We start from the raw sequence: 19,996 nt of genomic DNA, 5'->3' as shown, positions 1-19,996 counted from the left end.
TCCAACACATTTACACAAGACAATAGGTTAATATTGGACTACCTGACAGCTTAATCTGGAGGGTACTGCCTGACCCTAAATACTCAATTTGGAGCCCAGGGGCTCATTAATGACACAGATGATCCAAAGAAAATAATTGATAAACACTTACAAAAAAATAAGACATGAAATATAAAATTTTAAAGGAGCACACTGGAGATGCTTATCTAGAAGGATAGTTTTCATGGCTGTACCTGGCCAATTGGTTCAAGGGTATAGGAGGATGGGCATCAGATTTTATACATGTTGTACTTCAAGGACTGTTACTGAACCTTATTACATATATTAATGAAACTGATGATGTGGCTTATTAAAAAGTGTTTCTCTTCCAGAAAAATTAAAGTTACCACACCTGTCTTAACCGCTGTACTGTACACCCTGCCTATGCCTGGGTCAGATTGAGAACTTTTCCAAAAAGGATGTGGACTTTTTGGGTTAAATATGTAAAATAGGCATAACTGTGGCCCTAACCTAATGTGTTCCACCTAAGGGAGTGTGACAAATTATAGTTAATGGAAACACTCTGCCCCTGTCACACAAAAGTGCTTTAGCTCTGATGAGGTTGTATACATGCATGAACTAGTTTATGGAGACAATACAAATACATACAATCAGTGCTTTTTTTGCAAGAAAAAAGGTGCCGGAATTTACATCAGTTGTGTAACGAAACATAACGGTCACCGTCCGCAGTAAGCACTGAGCACGCGACCAATCACAAGCTGAGCAGCGCCACAAGCCGAGCACTGCCATCACAACCAGCGCGGATGAAGTACGCATGCATCAGACTCGACACACAAGCAGCCCGCATGCACCATTTTAATGATTTTGCTGACGACCTGCTATGCTCAACAGGGCAATTCAAGACCCCATGGACTAAACATCAAATGTTCAAAAGTTACTTCTAAAACTTGGAAAATCCGTCGAAAAAATATTCCGGAACTCAGTTCCGGTGAGTTCTATGACAAAAAAAAGCACTGCATACAACCAATACAATGGGGTATATATTTATCAAACCTTCTAAAAAGGAAAAGTGGAAGTGTTGCCCACAGCAACAAATCAGATTCTAGCATTTACCTAGTACATTCTAGAAAATCATATCTAGAATCTGCCTGGTTGCTATGGGCAACACCTTCACTTTTCCTTTTTAGAAGGTTTTGTTAAATCTACCCCAATGTCACTTACCAAGTCTAGCTAATGTATTTTGGAAAGGGGAAAAGAAAGAGCATTTTGGAAATAATATTTCATTGGGAGCATAGCAAAATTTCTCCTGCCCTTGATCAAAATAGCTGTCATGTATAGGCTTTGTTTGTAACCTTTATATTTTACATGTTTACATGTTTCAAAACATCTTATAATTTTACGGTTTAAGGACCTTCCAATTAAATACAAAAATGCCAAAAGTTTATATATTACCTGCTTGCCCTATTACCAGAAATACAGAAGAAGTGGTGCAAATAATTCATGCTTGCTCTGCCCGCTTTCATTAAACACTAGTGAACATAATGGTAACTACAAAACCAAATATATTTCAATGTATTGTACTATGTTTAAAAATGTAATATATTGCAAATTATTTAATTACAATAAATGTTTTTAATTACATTTAAATGTGCATTATTATGCTATATGTGGGGCACTTCCAGCCAATAATAGGAGAATGATAACCAAAACAATTTATTTCAATCCATAATATATTTTACTCAGCATATTGAATACCATTTTAGAGATAGTGTTTTCCTAACATGGATAACATTAACTACTGTAGCATACTCTGCGGCATTTAGAAAAAGTCTAATTAGTATCTGTGTCATCCGATCAGTTCATGAAATGAAATGAAAATTATTATTATGTGCTGCATTATTGTGTTTTCTTCTTAAAGCCATAAAATAACACAGGTGATAAGTGTCTAATTAAAAGCAGAATATTTAAAAGCGTACAATAATACGGAGTACAGAGCAGAATATTTTTGATCAGAACAATACGTGCTGGACATTGAAAACAAACAGCTGCAAGCCGATTACATAATCCTCAGAACCTATAGGTGTCAGGGCTTCAGGCTTCTCAGAAGCAGATTGCCACTAAATGAAATCTCAGCCCAGCTCCTGTTTTAACATGTCATATCAAACAAACTGTGACAGTCGCAAATGAATAAAAAACTAAAAATGACAGAGTTTAATCACTGAGACTGGTAGTCCATAATCCTTCATAAAAAAAATCCTTTTCTTTGCCAGGTTTAGTGATAAGAGTTACATTTTCCAAATTGTACTGAATATATTGTGCACATTACACAGCATGGTATTTTATTGACAGCACTGTCAACTGAAGTCAGAGTCATCACATGAATTTTATATTCAGGTTTAAGCCAAATAAATATGACAAGAGGTGTATGCACTGGAACAACACTATCAAGTTAAGGGACAATGCTCCTAAATACATTCATAAATTACTGAAGCTCAGTGACTAGCAAACTGTGGCAGGAGGTCTACCATTATACTTTCTAGCATGGAGCTTCAATATTTCTTATTTAATCTCAATGAATGCCATTCTTTGGTATAGTAGACAAAAAAAAACCACTTCATTTTAGTTCCAAAAGATTAAACATTAAATTAAGCCAGAGTACTAATTGTAATACAGTAAGATTAATGTGGTTTCCCATTTTTGGGCAGCCCTGCTATTTAGCTATCTGCCAACTCTGATGAAGTTCTTTGGCCGCTATCATCATCATCATCTATTTATATAGCGCCACTAATTCCGCAGCGCTGCACAGCTGTTATAACCACTTGTAACTTGCCTGCTATATGTACGGAATCACAAGCACGTCCATTATTCTGGCTTGCATCCCAAACACTTTACAGGATGAAATTTTACTAATATGCCCACCATTGAATTTAAAGCAACAGAAGCAGCCTGAATTTCACAGGTGGCAAATCTGGTTTGAAAAGTTCTATCAGAATCATGTTGTTACTAATACAACTCTGCCTGTTATTTGTACCTAGCAGCAGTACCTTATTCCACCAGAGGTGCTGCTGTTCTGTCCTAGACTCTTCTGCATGCCTGAAGGAGTTAATCTCCTTACCTGAGACCTAATTGGAACTGCACCTGTGGCACTGCTTTAAGTACCTGCCTCAAGCTGTGCTCTGAGCAGTTCATCCTTGTATACCTGGCTGCTGCTTGTGTTCCCGTTTGTTCCTGCTCAGTTCCCCTTCTCTGCCTTTGGATTGATCTTGCTGTCTATGACCTTGGACCGTGTACTGGACTCTGCTGTATTGCCTATGACCTCGATCTCTGCCTGTTTCCTGGATTTGTTGTTTGCCGCCAGCCCTGACCTTTTTGCCTGGACTTCACCACCGCTGTATGCTATTTCACAATATCCCTGGACTCTATCTACTTTCCTGGACAGCCTTGTGCCTTCTGGACTGGGGTAAAAACTTATACCTGTTTATGAAAACCTGCATGTTCCTGGAACCATTCATTTCTGGGTACCTTCCTGCCATACCTGTTCATTATACCTGTTTATGAAAACCTGCATGTTCCTGGAACTGAATCCCTGTTTATATATTTTGCTGGAATAAAGACATTTGTATTATCCTTCCGTGGCTGCTTGCTGAGGTTACTAGGAATCATAACAGTTACTGGAAGTTGATTTTGGTCAGAGTGATTGAAAAGGGTGGGGTACGGCATATCGATGCCGAATACCCAAACAAGACTTACCGCGACATGATGATTCCGAAGGGCTCCTTAGCGACAATCCCCGATGCGCCTATGTACAATGTAGAAGCCTTTGTAAAATACATTGTACATAGGCGCATACTTACATTAACCATTAACAGCACCGATAATATAATCCCGTCGCTATGGTGACTGACGTCATGAACAGCAGCTAGCTTCTGACTTCTTCGTCATTGCTTCAAGACGCTTTCAAGAGTAGTCGACATCGGGGATTGACGCTAAGGAGCCCTTCACAATCATCATGCCGTGGTATGTCTTGTCGGGGTAGTCAGCATCGATATGCTGACTACCATCAATTAAAAAAGAATATGGAATAAGACAAATAAAGTAATCAGGGCTTAAAAGATGATTCTACCCACAACTGAAAATTCAGGTTTGGGTGGAATAATTAAAGTATGTATTTGGTTCAATTATAACTTATTTAGTCCAGCAGTGTGGGTGTGATTTCTTCTAACCTCTTACATCATTACTTATGGACCTCTGGCTCATTGGGTAAGCACCACAGGGGTAGAAAAGTTTCCACATGCTGGGTTTCTATTTATTCATTACCCAGATTACCTCTAATAGAGGACTATCCTTGTTTTGACCGTTCTGGGAGCTGATTATAACAGGGGAAGGCACACTACTGGATTCCCTGACATGATGATAATTGTCTCAGGCTGTCTTGATCTTTACGGGTGTATGAGTGTAGTTGCTTTGGAAAAAAATTACTCCATTGTTTTTTTTTTAGTAATAGTGCTGGTTCTGCATCAGTAGAAGGACCTCAAATGAAAGCATCACTGTCTTCCTATCAAGATAGTACCAGCAATGTCAATAAAATCCATTAACAATTTAAAAATGAAGTAATAATGAAAAACTAAATAAGGGCAGCATGAGAACCCCCCCATTCCACAAATTCTATAACCAGTACTTGTGAGCATTTGGGCTCTTTTAACTTTGTCACCCCTGAAGACCCTTTACAATGGACAATGATTCCATAAGTCCATTATACCTAAAATAAATGAATAAAACACATGTCCATCATTTCTGTTAATACATTTTAATTGAGTCCAAGTCCTATGAAAAAAAATATGTTCTGATTTCTTGTTCTTCCAAAGTGGTCCAATGGTGACTGCGCTTTTAACCCATTCAAGCCCAAGAGGGCAAGAAAGGAATCAAGAAAAAAAAAAAAAAAGACTATCCAGTCCACAATCACTAGGGCTGGCAAAGGCATTCTCATGGAATTCCAATGAGAATGGTGGCACTACCCAACCTATCAGAAACATGGGAAATGTTTCAAACTTTTAGATGGTTAGTCTAAAATATCTTGATTTCAATCATTTAGTGCTGGTAAAACTATATATTAAATTACACGTGATCTGTTCCTATTTTATATTTGTAGTGAAATACACACAATCACATTGTACATAATTTACAGGGTTTTTTTCGTTTTGTTTTTAAAATAAAGACAAGAGCCATTGCTGTTAAATAGTGTTCTGCGCCCTTTTATAGCAGCAAAGGTTTTACAATATTCTTATTTAGCCTCCCATTGCTCCACTGACAGCTGCAGCCCATCTACAATCTAAAGTTACCAAAAGAATGGTTCATTCTTATTGTTTTACAGCAGCCCTGAAGTGAACCTACTACAGGGAAGCAGTGGAAATGTGAGCAGGGAGATAACCAGCTATCACATGTAAAGCTCTATACAATAAATATGTCAATAACACACAATTTATTCTAACTAGCCTGCAGACATATGAAAGTAATATATGGTGCTGTTTTAAACCAGTTATGCTTTTTTATTTATTTTCAATGGTCGAAGTGTGGGTGTATACAGGGGTATGCCATACCACCAGTTCTCCTACTGCTTTCATTGTAAAACTATCAAATTCCATTCACTTCAATTCCTACTACATTTTTTATACCTCCACTTTTAATTTTCACTTCAACCATTGTTTATTTTGATGATACTATCCCTTTAACATGTATAAACTCAGGCCTCTAGCATGTCTCAGGTGGTAGAATGGATACTACCCATTCATAATTCTTTCTATTTAATTTATGCTGAGTAACGTCTGCCACATACCCAGATAAAATTATGAAAATAAAAATAAGCAAAACCACAATGATTCGATTCATGGATAGGTCATTTTCAACCTCCATTGTGTATGCTTTTGTTAAGAAAACAAAATTAACCAGTAAACTCAACAAACTACATAAACCAGATCTGCTGAGATACATCATTTCCTCTTCTGTTTCATAATTTTCTGTTTCACATAATAAAAAGTGACCATATGATTTTTCAGATTTGTGAGAGGATCAATCTCTGAAACCTACTGTAGCGAGTTAAGAGCTTTGTCCCCCAGTAGCAAAGTCAGGACGTATGTCCTGGTCACTGCTGCTCTCCATAGTACCACCACAATTCTTGTTAAATAGGCTTTCAAATTCATGGGGAAGTCTTTGCCAGAGAAAGTCAGTAAGCTTTACAGCTGGCAGATATTGCCCAAATATTGGGCAATTTGATAACAAGACCTATTACCGGTGAAAAACACAAAATTTTGCTGGTAATAGGTCACTTCGCCCATTAATAAATAAGTTTGAAAATATGAAAGTGATCACTCATTTCCAATGGACTACTACACTGGTAAAAGAATCTCTAAGCATGACTTCCATATAATCATTATCTATAAGTACAATCAACAAACATGTCCTGATTGTTGTTATCGTTACAACTTTCCAGCATCTTCCAAGTTTTCTCTTTATCCCCATCTCTGTCACACCATTACCATTATTGTAACAACGTACCTTTGGTTGAGCCTCCATGAGTTTTGTGTTTCTACGGTCCCAGCCAGCCCCATCAAGAAATAGCCCATAGATGTAGACACCACCAATGTCAACTGGGGGAGGAGCATTGACATCTTCTTTCATCATCTTAGTTACATCATTATGTAAAATGACGCTGTCTAGAGCCCAGCCTTTCGATAGATTCATGCGAGTTGTTTCTTGTCTCATGGCAGTCAGAAAGCCCTATTACAAAAAAATGGTCTACGTTAGCTAAACAAAGGGATTAGACAATGTTACTATATCAAAAGTTTAGAACACACAACCATCGGAAACTGAACTGATTTGTATGGAAAATGATTATCTTCTTGAGAGGATATAGTCGTATGTTTGACACAACATCATTCTGCATCAGTTTCATAGCAAACTCATGATACTATTCTGTGTAGCTGGAGATCACTATGTTTCTCTATTTGTGGCTTCCCACTTGCCTCCATTCTCCTAATATCATGACAATGGGCCTGATTCATTAAGGAAAGTTAAGCAAAAAATTTAGTAAGTTTTCTTACTCAAGTTTTCTGGACAAAATCATGTTGCAATGCAAGGGGTGCACATTTTTTATTATTTGCACATAAGGGAAATACTGTCTGATTTTTCATGTAGCACACAAATACTTGATAGCTTATTTGTACACTGAAATTTAAAGTTGGATCTAGGACATGCCCTACCCCAACTATAAATCTGACATCACATTTTAAATTGACCTCCCCTCCAATGCAACATGGCTTTTCCTTACTTACTTATGCTTAACTTTACTTAATGAATCAAGCCCAATATCTCCATCATATGCAGCTCTATCCTAACTAACATAATCACACAAGGGGACAGGTCACCGCTTACCACACAAAAACATGTAGTACAGTACAATAAAATACACTACTGGAGAAGAACCATTCTAAAGAAGCCATCATAGATTTTTAAAATGTATGGGGTTATAAAAATCATATAATTTAGTTATTTGTTTCTGAGATCTGTTTCTGAGATCTGTTTCTGAGAAGTTTTGACTACAACAAAAAACCTATTCATTTCCTCGCAACTCAGTGAGATAATCATTGTCATGTACATAGAGAGCTTGCAGTTATTTATAAGGTATAAAATCACAACTGCAGTATAAATATGTTATATCAAAGGAATCCATTGATAATTCAGTTAGTGTAAGATTTGAAGTCAGAGAGTCTGATGTAAATTTATTGGATAGCTTTGCACATCCCAGTGTGAGAAAATTGTCGAAGTCGTATAAGCGGATGAACGAAAGTATATTGGTTAATATTGTTTTACCGTGCGATTGCGATCAGTATGCCACGTAACACATGGCATGGCGTGAACCGCTGTAAAATACGCAAGCACACACTTGCACTCTAACATTTACCGCGAAACATGCTCAGTATTGCCGGTAATACGGTACCGCAATAACGCGGATTTTCATACGCAACCCTGTGGGCTGCGAATGAAAATCCACGTTATTGTGGTACCGTGGATTGACTTCGCGGGCCGTTCCGGCGCGATCCAGCGAACCGGAAAGCTAATTGAATATGCCCCTAAGACTCTCTCTTATGATAACTTGTTTAGATCTACAGACAGCATGGTCATACACCAAGGGGGACTTACATTACAGAGCAATGAATCGTGGTACTGAGATTCTGCATATAAAATCTTTAAGGTGATAGTTTATTATACTATCAAAGGGTGGAACTGTCAAAGTCGTATAATTGGATGAACAAAAGTATATTGGTTAATATTGTTTTACCATGCGATTGTGATCAGTATGCCACGTAACACATGGCATGGCCGCTGTAAAATACGCAAGCACACACTTGCACTCTAACATTTAGTTATTTATATATTTCATATTTAAATTGGTTCCATTCCCCAGTGATTTATGAGCAGATAGTATTTAGTTTATTATTAGTTTATATATTATGATTATATGTACACTTTAGTGTTATTTAAGGTTCAGGTTACAGGAAACATGTCATGTTTAGTATCATTTTAATCCCCTATTCATCAGCAGTTGTCTGATTCATTCGCCAAAGAGATCGCACATTGCATACTCTACTTAGCGATGTTAGGGAGAAAAAAAATGTTTAAATTGTTACTGACTGTGTATTGTTTATAGACTAGCTTAAACTGGTTTCTGGGCGGGAGAATCATCTGGAATGTTGACCCTTACCCTTGGAGGGGGTTGTTTGAACTAGCCCATGATCTGTTTACACCGGACCCTCCTGAAGCCTGGACCTATAGAAGCAAGCCACGTCATCTGCACTGTTCTCTCTGCAACACTGAGTGTATATAATACAGCTCTAGCTGGTATTAGCCAAGTCATCTCTGACCATAGGATTCTGAAGTGAAGTACTGTAAGCTGGTACCAGTGGAGCGCAGCGTAGCGAGTGCATGCGGGCGCGGTATGTATGTATCTTCTTGGTATTGGCTGTACTGTAATATAATTACGTATCGAACTGCTAAATTTTGCATCTGCTAAAATAAATTACTTTGTGCTTTGGAAACACAACACGATCGCTTAGACAATGCTTATTTGAAAACAATAAAATTACTTTAATAATTTGGGGGCTCTTAGTGGAGGTTACGATACCGGACGATACACAACGCAAACGGATTTCGGTTCCTCAACAAAGGGTGGAAGACGTGTCACATATGGGAAAGAACGCAATGTGTTCAAAACCTGTTGTTCATTCTGTGTTGTGAAACCGAATGTCCGTTGTTGCATAATTTAAAGGAGCTCTAATTTGAATCTAGGGACAAGAAAGAAAACGGTTTCTTTTTATTGTCGTTTTGCGTTTTAAAATGTATTGCATTGCTTAGCGTATTTGAACTTCCGGTAGATTTGCCACGTGTTTAGATAATCGTTTTGATAGTTTGTTATACATGCATAGTATAATCACTTGGTAAAGCCTCAGAAATGTTATTACCATTGTTGGGTACTTGTTTTTCTGCGCAGAAAAGGTGTATGTTATGTGATTGTGTGACTTAAATACACTAAGGTTTGATCTATTGTTGAATAGAGTGTCAGTTGCTGTCTGACGAGGCAGGTGCCCAACTGGTGTACGGTATACAAGGCAGGTATACTGGTGGCGGAAACAAAGGAGGTTCTCGCAACGTGCACCCACTAGTAATCGCAACGTTTACTGATAACTAGTATCTTTAAGCATTGCGATCGGACCGCACGGTAAGGAAGGCCGTCATTGTGACTTGGGAGTGCAGCTGGGAGGAATTATGTTGGCAAGGCTGGTAATTGACTTTACCGGATGCTGCCAGTTGTAATAAACTCAATAGATTTGCTGGGGAGTCAAGGTATCAAGGAGCTGATAGCCCTTTAGTCCGCATTGATATTTCTGTGTTAGGGGTCCTCGTTTAGTACGAGAGGAAGCGAGTGGATGCGGCTTGTAGCAAATACGTCCACAGACCGGTAAATATCTCTAGTGGTAGATTGTGGGTGGCAGAGTGTTGAAAGTAGTGGCTGGATACTGTGATATTCCTGGGGCCTGATATTGTTGAGAATGGGTGCTAAACAGATGCTAGAGATGGCAGATGTACTGCCTAAGGAAGGCCTTATTGGTTCAGCAAGATTTCTTATGTGTAAGAAATATGGTGCATACGCAACGGCGTATTGCGACACATGGGTCAAGATGACCAAGGATTGTGGTAGGCCTTTCAAAACAATAGGGAGTTTAAATTCAGAGGTACTGAATAACGTTAAAGAAAAGGTGTGGTTGATTAGATCAACAGAAGTGAGAACTAAACATGATTGTTTAAAATTGTGGCAAATGGAAGGCAACACATGGCAGAGCAGCGAGTGCACAGCGGAAGTAAGTGTGGCGAAAAGTGAGCGCATAGCAGAAATAGCCGTTGAAAAGCGTGGAGAACTGAGCGCAAGCGCGCCCCCGACAAATGTGGTCGGGGCGGTAAGTACAGCTGATACCAAAAATGTTAAAACTGTAACTAGTAACTTGTATGTTGTTTTAAGTAATGTTAAAAGTAATGTTTCAGGACAAAGAAAAGGAACGATCCCACCAGCAGGGGCAGCGGCTGAAATTGGTGAGAATAATGTAAAGGTTAACAGAAGGTGAGACATCCATTATACTGCAACAACAATTTCAGCAACTAGTTCAGAATGTAGTGATTTAGTAGGCTTACATCCTGTCCACACAACAGCAGTTCCCAATGGGAAGATGGACAGAGATGGTGAAGTTCCCTTAAAACATGTAGCAAAGCATGATCCATGGACTAGGTCTGAAATGTTTTCAATTTTGTCTGATTTCCCTGATCCTAGAAAAGGTTTGGCCAAATGTCCGTAGTTTATTAGATATTATGGTAATGTGTACGAGCCAACTAATAACGATTGGCGAGTAGTGTTGAAGACCTGTCTTCCTCTCAATACTGATATACAAGAGTTTATTAAGGATTTTACGTTGGAAGAGGATAGATCTTAAACAGAGGGTGATAACCATGAAAATATTAACCGCAGGATAGTGAAAATGTAACAGATTATTTTTACAGAGCCCTGACAGCAATGGCCAAATACACTGGGGTATCAGACATAAAATATAATGTACACTACAGGGAGGTTGCTGTTACAGTCTTAATGGATGGCCTCAGGGAAAATTTGAAAAGCAGGGTGCAAACTTCATTACCACACTGGAAAGGAATCACTGTAAATGTTGTCAGGGAGTCAGCTATAGGACATGATAGAAGAATAAATAAACAGAAAGATACACTAAGTGATAGGGTAATGATGGTAAGTATCCCAGCACTGGAGGGACTGCACACACGACCACAGGATAATAACACCTGGATTGAGGAACAGAAGCAACATGAGTTGAGGAAGTGTTTTAGATGCCATAAAACAGGACACCAAGTAACGGACTGTACAATGACAAGAGCGAAAGCAAAGAGACTTGGGCCGCCTAAGGGGGAATCACATAGACACCCACAAAGAAGGAACACAAGTCTCAGTTGTTTCCCAACAGTTGCCTGCACACCTCATAGCAATAAATACTTAGAGGGAGAACTATAGCCAACTCAAGGAGTCAAATTATACCTGTAGTCCTAAAACCAGGTAGGGTAAATATTAATCTGTGGTAAGTATTAGTTTGCAGGGTTAGATAGAAACTGATTTAAAAGTATACTTTGTTGTTATTGCTTTTTTGTTTTGTGTGTCATATGTTTGCTTTCCTGATCGCTGGCCGATGGTAAGGAATGAAAATGTATGTTTCGTTTGTTGTTTAAAGATAACTATCTTGTCTTTTCTTCTCACAGATAAGGGTAGATGAAAGAAATATAGACTTATTGATTAAGGGGGTGGGATAGGGAAGTGGAAAAATTACTCTTGAAAGACAGATTAACAATGGATCATTGGAACACTCTTTGTTTTAGGCTGCAGTAGCTCATGATAATTTGTTTGACTGAGAATCATTATTCAAAAAAGAAGTATGTACATACTTTGCGCTAAAGTATCGTTTTATGTATTTCAGATAAGTATGAGTCACTAAGAGTTACTTTTTCATTTCTCTATTATAAGTCAGGAAGTCCGTCACAAAGGTATATAGTTATGGTGATACAGAGTACTTAATGAACAAATGACGGACGACACTGGATTGCACGGTTGATGTAAGACCCCCTAGAGTCAAGTATGGGGAGGGGTCATAGTTTAGCGAATAGCTAAGAGTATTAGTGGAATGAATACAGCCATTTTCCCATAGTGTCCAATCCAGTTGTCATGTTTGCTGTCAAATATCCCTTTCTGCATTTCTTTTTGTTTTGAAACCCTTGTATTCAAATCTTCGTATTCTTATTATTCATTGCTCTCCTATTCTTCATTCTTTACATCCCTGTTAGTATCTCACTCTTCTATGTATAGAGATACAAAAAGACGTAGACACGGTCTCATTCATGGGGCTAAGACGCTTGTGACATAAGACGGACTCAGGGATATACACACTAGATTGACAGAAGTCACAGAAACAGTTAGGGGTTTGTTTTATGTGTATAGAAGATGCTAATTTTAAGCAGAAAGTTTTTTGTTGTGGAAATACGATTCAAATTTTATAGATTGCATATCTGTTTTGTTTTTTTTCTTGTGTCTCCTGTACAAAATGTGCCTTTATATGTATGCACAAAGGGTGGTTAGGAGATTGCTGGAGGTTAGACATACAGATATGCATCTCTGTGAAGAACATTGGAGTAGGATTTTTGCCACAAGATACAACATAATGTGAAACCCTAGAAAATGTAAAATTTTCATGTTTTATGTTTTTTCACTGTTAGACAGACATGTACTGGATACTGTTATATTTGAAGAAAGTGTTATAGAGATAGACCCCTTTGCCCTTCTAACTTAGCCAAGTAGCTGAATGTGGGGTACTGAAAATGGCATGTGAGTTGGCAGAGGGAAAATCGATTAATTGGTCTTCAGCATTTTTCTAGTCTAGGGGGCGACGTTGAGGTGACTGAAAAATCTTTTTATAGCAATGCCAGAACAGTAGGACATTACATAGAGGACTTTATACAGTGACACAGTTACCAACTGAAGTAGCTGCTAGTAAAATCCACACTTATACACACGACTGTACATGGCTGTCACACCAGGGTGAACATGGCTGTCAAATAGACAGCAGAGTTGTATTTGGCAGCTGACAAATCTTTGTTTTGTTTTTCGTTGTATTGTTTTAAAATGTGTACACACACACACACACACACATGCAAGCATACACATATTAATTAATATATGAAGATTTGTGTTACCTGAATAATAAACTGTCTGGAAGGTGAAGAGATGTGGTCAGGAGGCTGGCTGACCCAGGAGAGATGGACAAGGTAGACCAGTAGCTCCCAGAGTGTATCTTCCAGACCTAGCGGAGGCAGCACATGGTCTGGCTCAGCTGGGTACAGAAGGTATGAGCAAGCTGGTAAGAGTATATTGGGGTGCACCAGACGTTTCTTCTCAAGCTAGTAGGAAGGCAATGTCCTGTCTGGATTGAGAGAATGTCAGGAAGATGATACCAATAGAGCCATCCCATATCCCTCCTGCACGTCATCCAATTACCACTTTGCAGGATCCTCAATTATAGACTGGTGCACCGATGAAATATGTCTAGGCAAAGGTGTATTGAAATGTGTCTAAGATATTACTGTGTCATACTCAAAGCTTTTGTTATTCAATGTGATAGCCCTAGAGTTATAATAGGTGATAGGGGTATTCATGTTATTGATAATAAATGTATAATGTATGAGTAGTTGCTACAAATGAGATACTTTTGATTAGCTACAAACCAGTGTGAACATAAAGTAATGGTACTAGTTAGAACAAATTGGGTAGAATGAGGGTTGAAACTTGATTGAAGTGGCTGGTAAGCTTTGGCCACTAGTCCTCCCCACTATCAAGACCACTCCTAAGCTGCCTCCTAACCTGTTGACTTTTGAAATGTTTTTGACTTTTCTAGTGATAAGTATGTAACTGAGAGACTGGTCTAGACCTTGAGAGGAAAGGTAAATAGTAAGACAGCAACCGGGACACTGTCTCCTGAAAAGTTACACTAACTGTCAGGATAGAAGTGTGACCTGGGGTCAGCTTTAAAGAGCTTCCGGGGTGAGATCTAACCTATTTGTGACACTTGAATAGACTGTGTGGGGCCGATCACAGCTGGAGAGCCTTGTAGGCAGCATGTGAAAGCCTATACAGGTATATAGAAATATGACCTTCAAAGGAAAATGTTGTCATAGTTCATATTTTGGGAAATCTGGGTGTCACTCCATACTGAGGAGCAGAAATTGCACCAGGGTCGTGAATGACAGGTACGGGTGGTATCTGTGAACAGCTAAAATCACATATCTTTGGAAAAGGTATGTCACATTGTCATAATAACATCATGTTTGGTATTTAAATGTACGGGAGATTATGACCGGTTTATTGAAGGGGGAGTTATGTCGCTGGGATATATCTGTGAAGAATTTCCCACAGGTCAAGACTTTGGGAATATTTGTGAGCAAAGTATAGTGACACGCAGGGGACATCCTTGCCCCCTATTAGCATTAAACACTGCCCCTGTGAAGACCATCCCATTTAATTTTGCTTAAAAAGGACAAACTGTCAGACTTTTTGGGAAATCAATTCACATTGATAAGCTGTCCATCTTCTTCCAAGCCAAATTTCCCTTGGCCAGAATGCAATTCATGTAATTGCAAACCTGAATGTAACCCCTTTTATTTTAAACTGCTTTGCTTGTTATGTCAAACTATTAATTGTTATTCATTATTTTTTTTTATCTGTATGCCTTGTATTTTTGTATATTAAATCTATAATTTAATAAGTTGCGCCCTTGATACTCTAACGAATCCATTAGCCTATTAGAAGAGATTGCTCGACCAAGTTAACCCTTGGAATGCCAGTGTGTGATTTGTTGATACATTTGATTAACAAGCTGTGTGTGCTTGCATTTACATTTGTGTAACAGTCTGGAGGTGTGAAGAGGTAACCCTTTGTGTGCTGGTGTGGGTCTTGCTAGTTTGCGGATAGCTAGAAGCCTGTGTGCCAGTATATTGGGGTCCTATTGCCTGTAATCAATAGGTGGTGGCAAACCCGAAGTGTCTGTCTGGGGGTGTGAGAGCACTGTGTTGGGGGTGATTCTGTAGGTCTATAACCTGTGTCATAGGTAAAGAGAGACTGCGGGCAGAAATCGTGTGTGACCTCATACAGCGAACACCCCCAAGTCACGGCAGCTGGAAGCGTGTCGGTGACAATCAACTGTACATATTGTGACAAAGGGAGTGATCTAAGAAAGTGTCCCGAGATGACAACCTCTATCAGCTCCTTGATTTAATAACTTATCATGTATTTAAACAGTCAAACAATATATCACTTCCATTTTGTCAGGAAACCTCTCCTAACTACAGTCACTCTGTGCACTCGGGACTTTGCAGTGTTTTCTGTATGAGGTTACATACGATTCCAGCACCCAATCTTCCTCTCACCTATTGCACAGGTTACAGATTTGCCAAATTGCCTCAAACAGCGCTCACCCACTTTGGTATTGCTACCACCTATTGAATAAGGGTAATAGGACCCCTTTAAACTGTCCCACACTGGCACACAATGAGCACTCCTTGTTACACACAGGTTAGCAAGGCACACACTAGTAACCAAAGGGTTCACACTTAACACCTCAAGGCTCTGTGACACAAAAGTACATGCAGGCACACACTAGGCTTGGTATACAAATATATTAATAATTCACACCTCAGCATTCAAATGGTTAGCATGTTCAAGATATATTCTTCATAAAAGGCTAATGGATTCGTTTAGATCAATAAGGACAGTACTTATTACATTTTCAATTTAATATACAAAAAGTACAATGCTAACAGATTATAAAAACAATTAAGATGACATGACATACATAGCAAAACATGTAAAATTAAAGATAAATTTCAGAATATAAACTTACAAATGAGTTGTATAACCTGTGCCAAGGAAAATTGGCTTGGAAGATGGTCAGCTTATCAATGTTGATTGATTTCCCAAAACACTGACAATTTTTTGTAACCGGTCTAATTTTTTTAAGGACACTTTTACACCTTTACCATCCTCCAGGGTTTTGGTTTCCAGAGGGGGCCTGTGACACCATTTACAACCACAATTTGCATCTTCTCTGATTTAATACCCAATTCTAAAATGTGACCTAATATACCTGTGGAGTGTCACATAAACCAAAGTTTATCGTTAATAAATCCAATCAGGGCCGGATTAACCATAGGGCTAACTGGGCTACATCCCAGGGGCCTATAGCATCCAGGGGGCCCTTGAAAGTGCTCAGCAGCAGTATTGATCGGTCGGGGCGGGGGCGCCCCCGGCGCGATCAGTGCTGCTGAGCACTTTCCCTGCAGTACTTCTCCGGTGCGCTGTAGTCTCCTTACTGAGGAGATCTCGTGAGTCTCACTCTCACGAGATCTCCTCAGTAAAGAGAGTACAGTGCGCCGGAGAAGGAGGTAAGTGCCGGGGGGGGGGGGGGGAGTGCACGGGCAGCTCAGATCACGGGTAGGGGGGGCGGGGGGGGGGGGGGGGGGGCGCGGGCAGCTCCGATCATGGGGGGGGGGGGCCCCTCACGGGGGAATGGAGGCCCCCTTAGCCCAGGGGCCTCCATTCCCTTAATCCAGCCCTGAATCCAATACAGATTTACAATTATCCAGATACCGATATGTCACGTGTATTAGTTGAGCTGATCCCCATTTCCTCAACTTCTCTGTGTCACAGAATGCTTTATTTGACATATGTTGTGTCTTTCATCATGCTATTTATGAATATGTGTTTGAGCACTAATTATATTGATTGTAAGGGGTATTATGGAAATGGAATTATATTTGTCTATATAAAATATAAGATCTCCAGCTAGGAGTGGCTCCCTGGTGTCTCTCTAGGTGTCAAAAAACTCTCCCATGCCAGGATGTAACTCACCCCAGGGGGGCCTTTCAAGCTGCTCCGTTATCTGATAGTTCTGGGGTCTGAAGAGGAACCGAATAAACACAGGCTATTTGAGAGCAGGGCTCTGTTTTGAAGTCATATGCATTTAACTTACAGGGAAACACAAATTATAAATGGATTCATTTGATATACAATATTAACAATGCAGTTATGATTATGCTTTATTCCCCAAAAGTATGCTATTTGTTAATCCTTATAACTGTAAATCCTCCCTGCTCACTACAGATAGAAATAAGATATTGAGCTAACAGTCTGCAGAGCAAGACTGCAGACATTACACATTTATACAGCAGTGTACCTTGTTCAAAGATAAACAAGTGTACTATGATTTTGTGTCTTTTTCCGCAGCGAACAGCAATGCTGACAGGGTGTGTCTGTAGTGAAGAGTAACACCTGCAGAGAACTGCTTTTTAAATGCAAGTGTTACCTGTCCATCAAGCTAGGGCTGTCGGAGCAGTGCCATGTATAAAAACCTGAATTGTGCATTTGTACAGTGTGAACGATGCCAGATAGTGGCCGGCGTATAGACAGAAGGAGTATGTCGCATCAGTGTTAGGTTTCCAGGTGTCATCCTGACGGAACTGTATGCTGCTTTATCTCAATGGAACAATAAAAGTACCGTTTATACAGCAAGAAGTTGTTCATCACCAGAAGGGTGCCCATGCCAGAAGTGGCGTCAAAATATGTATAAAAATTAGGGATGAGCGCGCTCGGATTTCTGAAATCCGAGCCCACCCGAACGTTGCGGATCCGAGTCGGATCCGAGACAGATCCGGGTATTGGCGCCAAATTCAAAAGTGAAACTGAGGCTCTGACTCATAATCCCGTTGTCGGATCTCGCGATACTCGGATCCTATAAATTCCCCGCTAGTCGCCGCCATCTTCACTCGGGCATTGATCAGGGTAGAGGGAGGGTGTGTTAGGTGGTCCTCTGTGCTGTTTAGTTCTGTGCTGTTTAGTTCTGTGCTGTTTAGTGCTGTTTAGTGCTGTGCTGTGCTGTGCTGTGCTGTGCTGTGTTCTGCAGTATCAGTCCAGTGGTGCTGTGTGCTGTGCTCTGTCCTTCTGAGGTCAGTGGTGCTGCTGGGTCCTGTGCTGTGTCCTGTTCAGTCCAGTGGTGCTGTGTCCTGTGCTCTGTGCTTCTAAGGGCATAGTTATTTCCCCAATATTCCCCTGTGTTTAAAAAAATAAAAAAAAGTTTTTTTTATAAAATACCAAAAACTACTTTAATATTTTTTAATTACCACAAAATTTTCACAACCAATCCTGCAGTATAAGCCCATTGGTACTGCAATATTACCAAGTTCACACATTCAGCAGTAAAAGTCCAGTGGTACTGCAATATTACAAAGTTTACACATTCTGCAGTATCAGTCCAGTGGTGCTGTGTCCTGTGCTCTGTCCTGCTGAGTTCCGTAGTGCTGCTGGGTCCTGTGCCGTGTCCTGTTCAGTCCAGTGGTGCTGTGTCCTGTGCTCTGTGCTTCTAAGGGCATAGTTATTTCCCCATTATTCCCAAGTTTGTAAAAAATAAAAAAAAAGTAAAAAAAAATAAAAAATTAAAAAAAAAAAAATATATATAATAATTATAACCAAATTTGCAAAACCAATCCAGCATTATAAGTCCATTGGTACTGCAATATTACCAAGTTCACACATTCAGCAGTAAAAGTCCAGTGGTACTGCAATATTACAAAGTTTACACATTCTGCAGTATCAGTCCAGTGGTGCTGTGTCCTGTGCTCTGTCCTGCTGAGTTCCGTAGTGCTGCTGGGTCCTGTGCCGTGTCCTGTTCAGTCCAGTGGTGCTGTGTCCTGTGCTCTGTGCTTCTAAGGGCATAGTTATTTCCCCATTATTCCCAAGTTTGTAAAAAATAAAAAAAAAGTAAAAAAAAATAAAAAATTAAAAAAAAAAAAAAATATATAATAATTATAACCAAATTTGCAAAACCAATCCAGCATTATAAGTCCATTGGTACTGCAATATTACCAAGTTCACACATTCAGCAGTAAAAGTCCAGTGGTACTGCAATATTACAAAGTTTACACATTCTGCAGTATCAGTCCAGTGGTGCTGTGTCCTGTGCTCTGTCCTGCTGAGTTCCGTAGTGCTGCTGGGTCCTGTGCCGTGTCCTGTTCAGTCCAGTGGTGCTGTGTCCTGTGCTCTGTGCTTCTAAGGGCATAGTTATTTCCCCATTATTCCCAAGTTTGTAAAAAATAAAAAAAAAGTAAAAAAAAATAAAAAATTAAAAAAAAAAAAAAAATATAATAATTATAACCAAATTTGCAAAACCAATCCAGCATTATAAGTCCATTGGTACTGCAATATTACCAAGTTCACACATTCAGCAGTAAAAGTCCAGTGGTACTGCAATATTACAAAGTTTACACATTCTGCAGTATCAGTCCAGTGGTGCTGTGTCCTGTGCTCTGTCCTGCTGAGTTCCGTAGTGCTGCTGGGTCCTGTGCCGTGTCCTGTTCAGTCCAGTGGTGCTGTGTCCTGTGCTCTGTGCTTCTAAGGGCATAGTTATTTCCCCATTATTCCCAAGTTTGTAAAAAATAAAAAAAAAGTAAAAAAAAATAAAAAATTTAAAAAAAAAAAATATATATAATAATTATAACCAAATTTGCAAAACCAATCCAGCATTATAAGTCCATTGGTACTGCAATATTACCAAGTTCACACATTCTGCAGTATCTTGTGCTACATATAATGGAGAGCAAAAATTTGGAGGATAAAGTAGGGAAAGATCAAGACCCACTTCCTCCTAATGCTGAAGCTGCTGCCACTAGTCATGACATAGACGATGAAATGCCATCAACGTCGTCTGGCAAGCACGATGCCCAATCTCCTAGTACAGGGCATGTAAAATCCAAAAAGCCCAAGTTCTCAAAAAACAGCAAAAAAAGAAACTTAAAATCA

General features: G+C 39.4%; 1 protein-coding gene across 1 annotated transcript in view; it reads right to left on the bottom strand.

The window, feature by feature from the left end:
- LOC142158677 (dynein axonemal heavy chain 5-like) overlaps positions 1–19,996 on the bottom strand; it is a 363,541-nt gene that overhangs the window by 10,814 nt on the left and 332,731 nt on the right. Inside the window, exon 75 of the mRNA XM_075212884.1 lies at positions 6,553–6,774. Coding sequence (XP_075068985.1) covers positions 6,553–6,774 — 222 coding nt within the window. The remainder of the gene's footprint in view (positions 1–6,552; positions 6,775–19,996) is intronic.

This window comes from Mixophyes fleayi, chromosome 5, assembly GCF_038048845.1.
Source record: "Mixophyes fleayi isolate aMixFle1 chromosome 5, aMixFle1.hap1, whole genome shotgun sequence".
Taxonomy (NCBI): Eukaryota; Metazoa; Chordata; class Amphibia; order Anura; family Limnodynastidae; genus Mixophyes; species Mixophyes fleayi.
The sequence above is the reverse complement of the archived record's forward strand: the minus strand, read 5'-3'. Positions and strand labels throughout refer to the sequence as shown.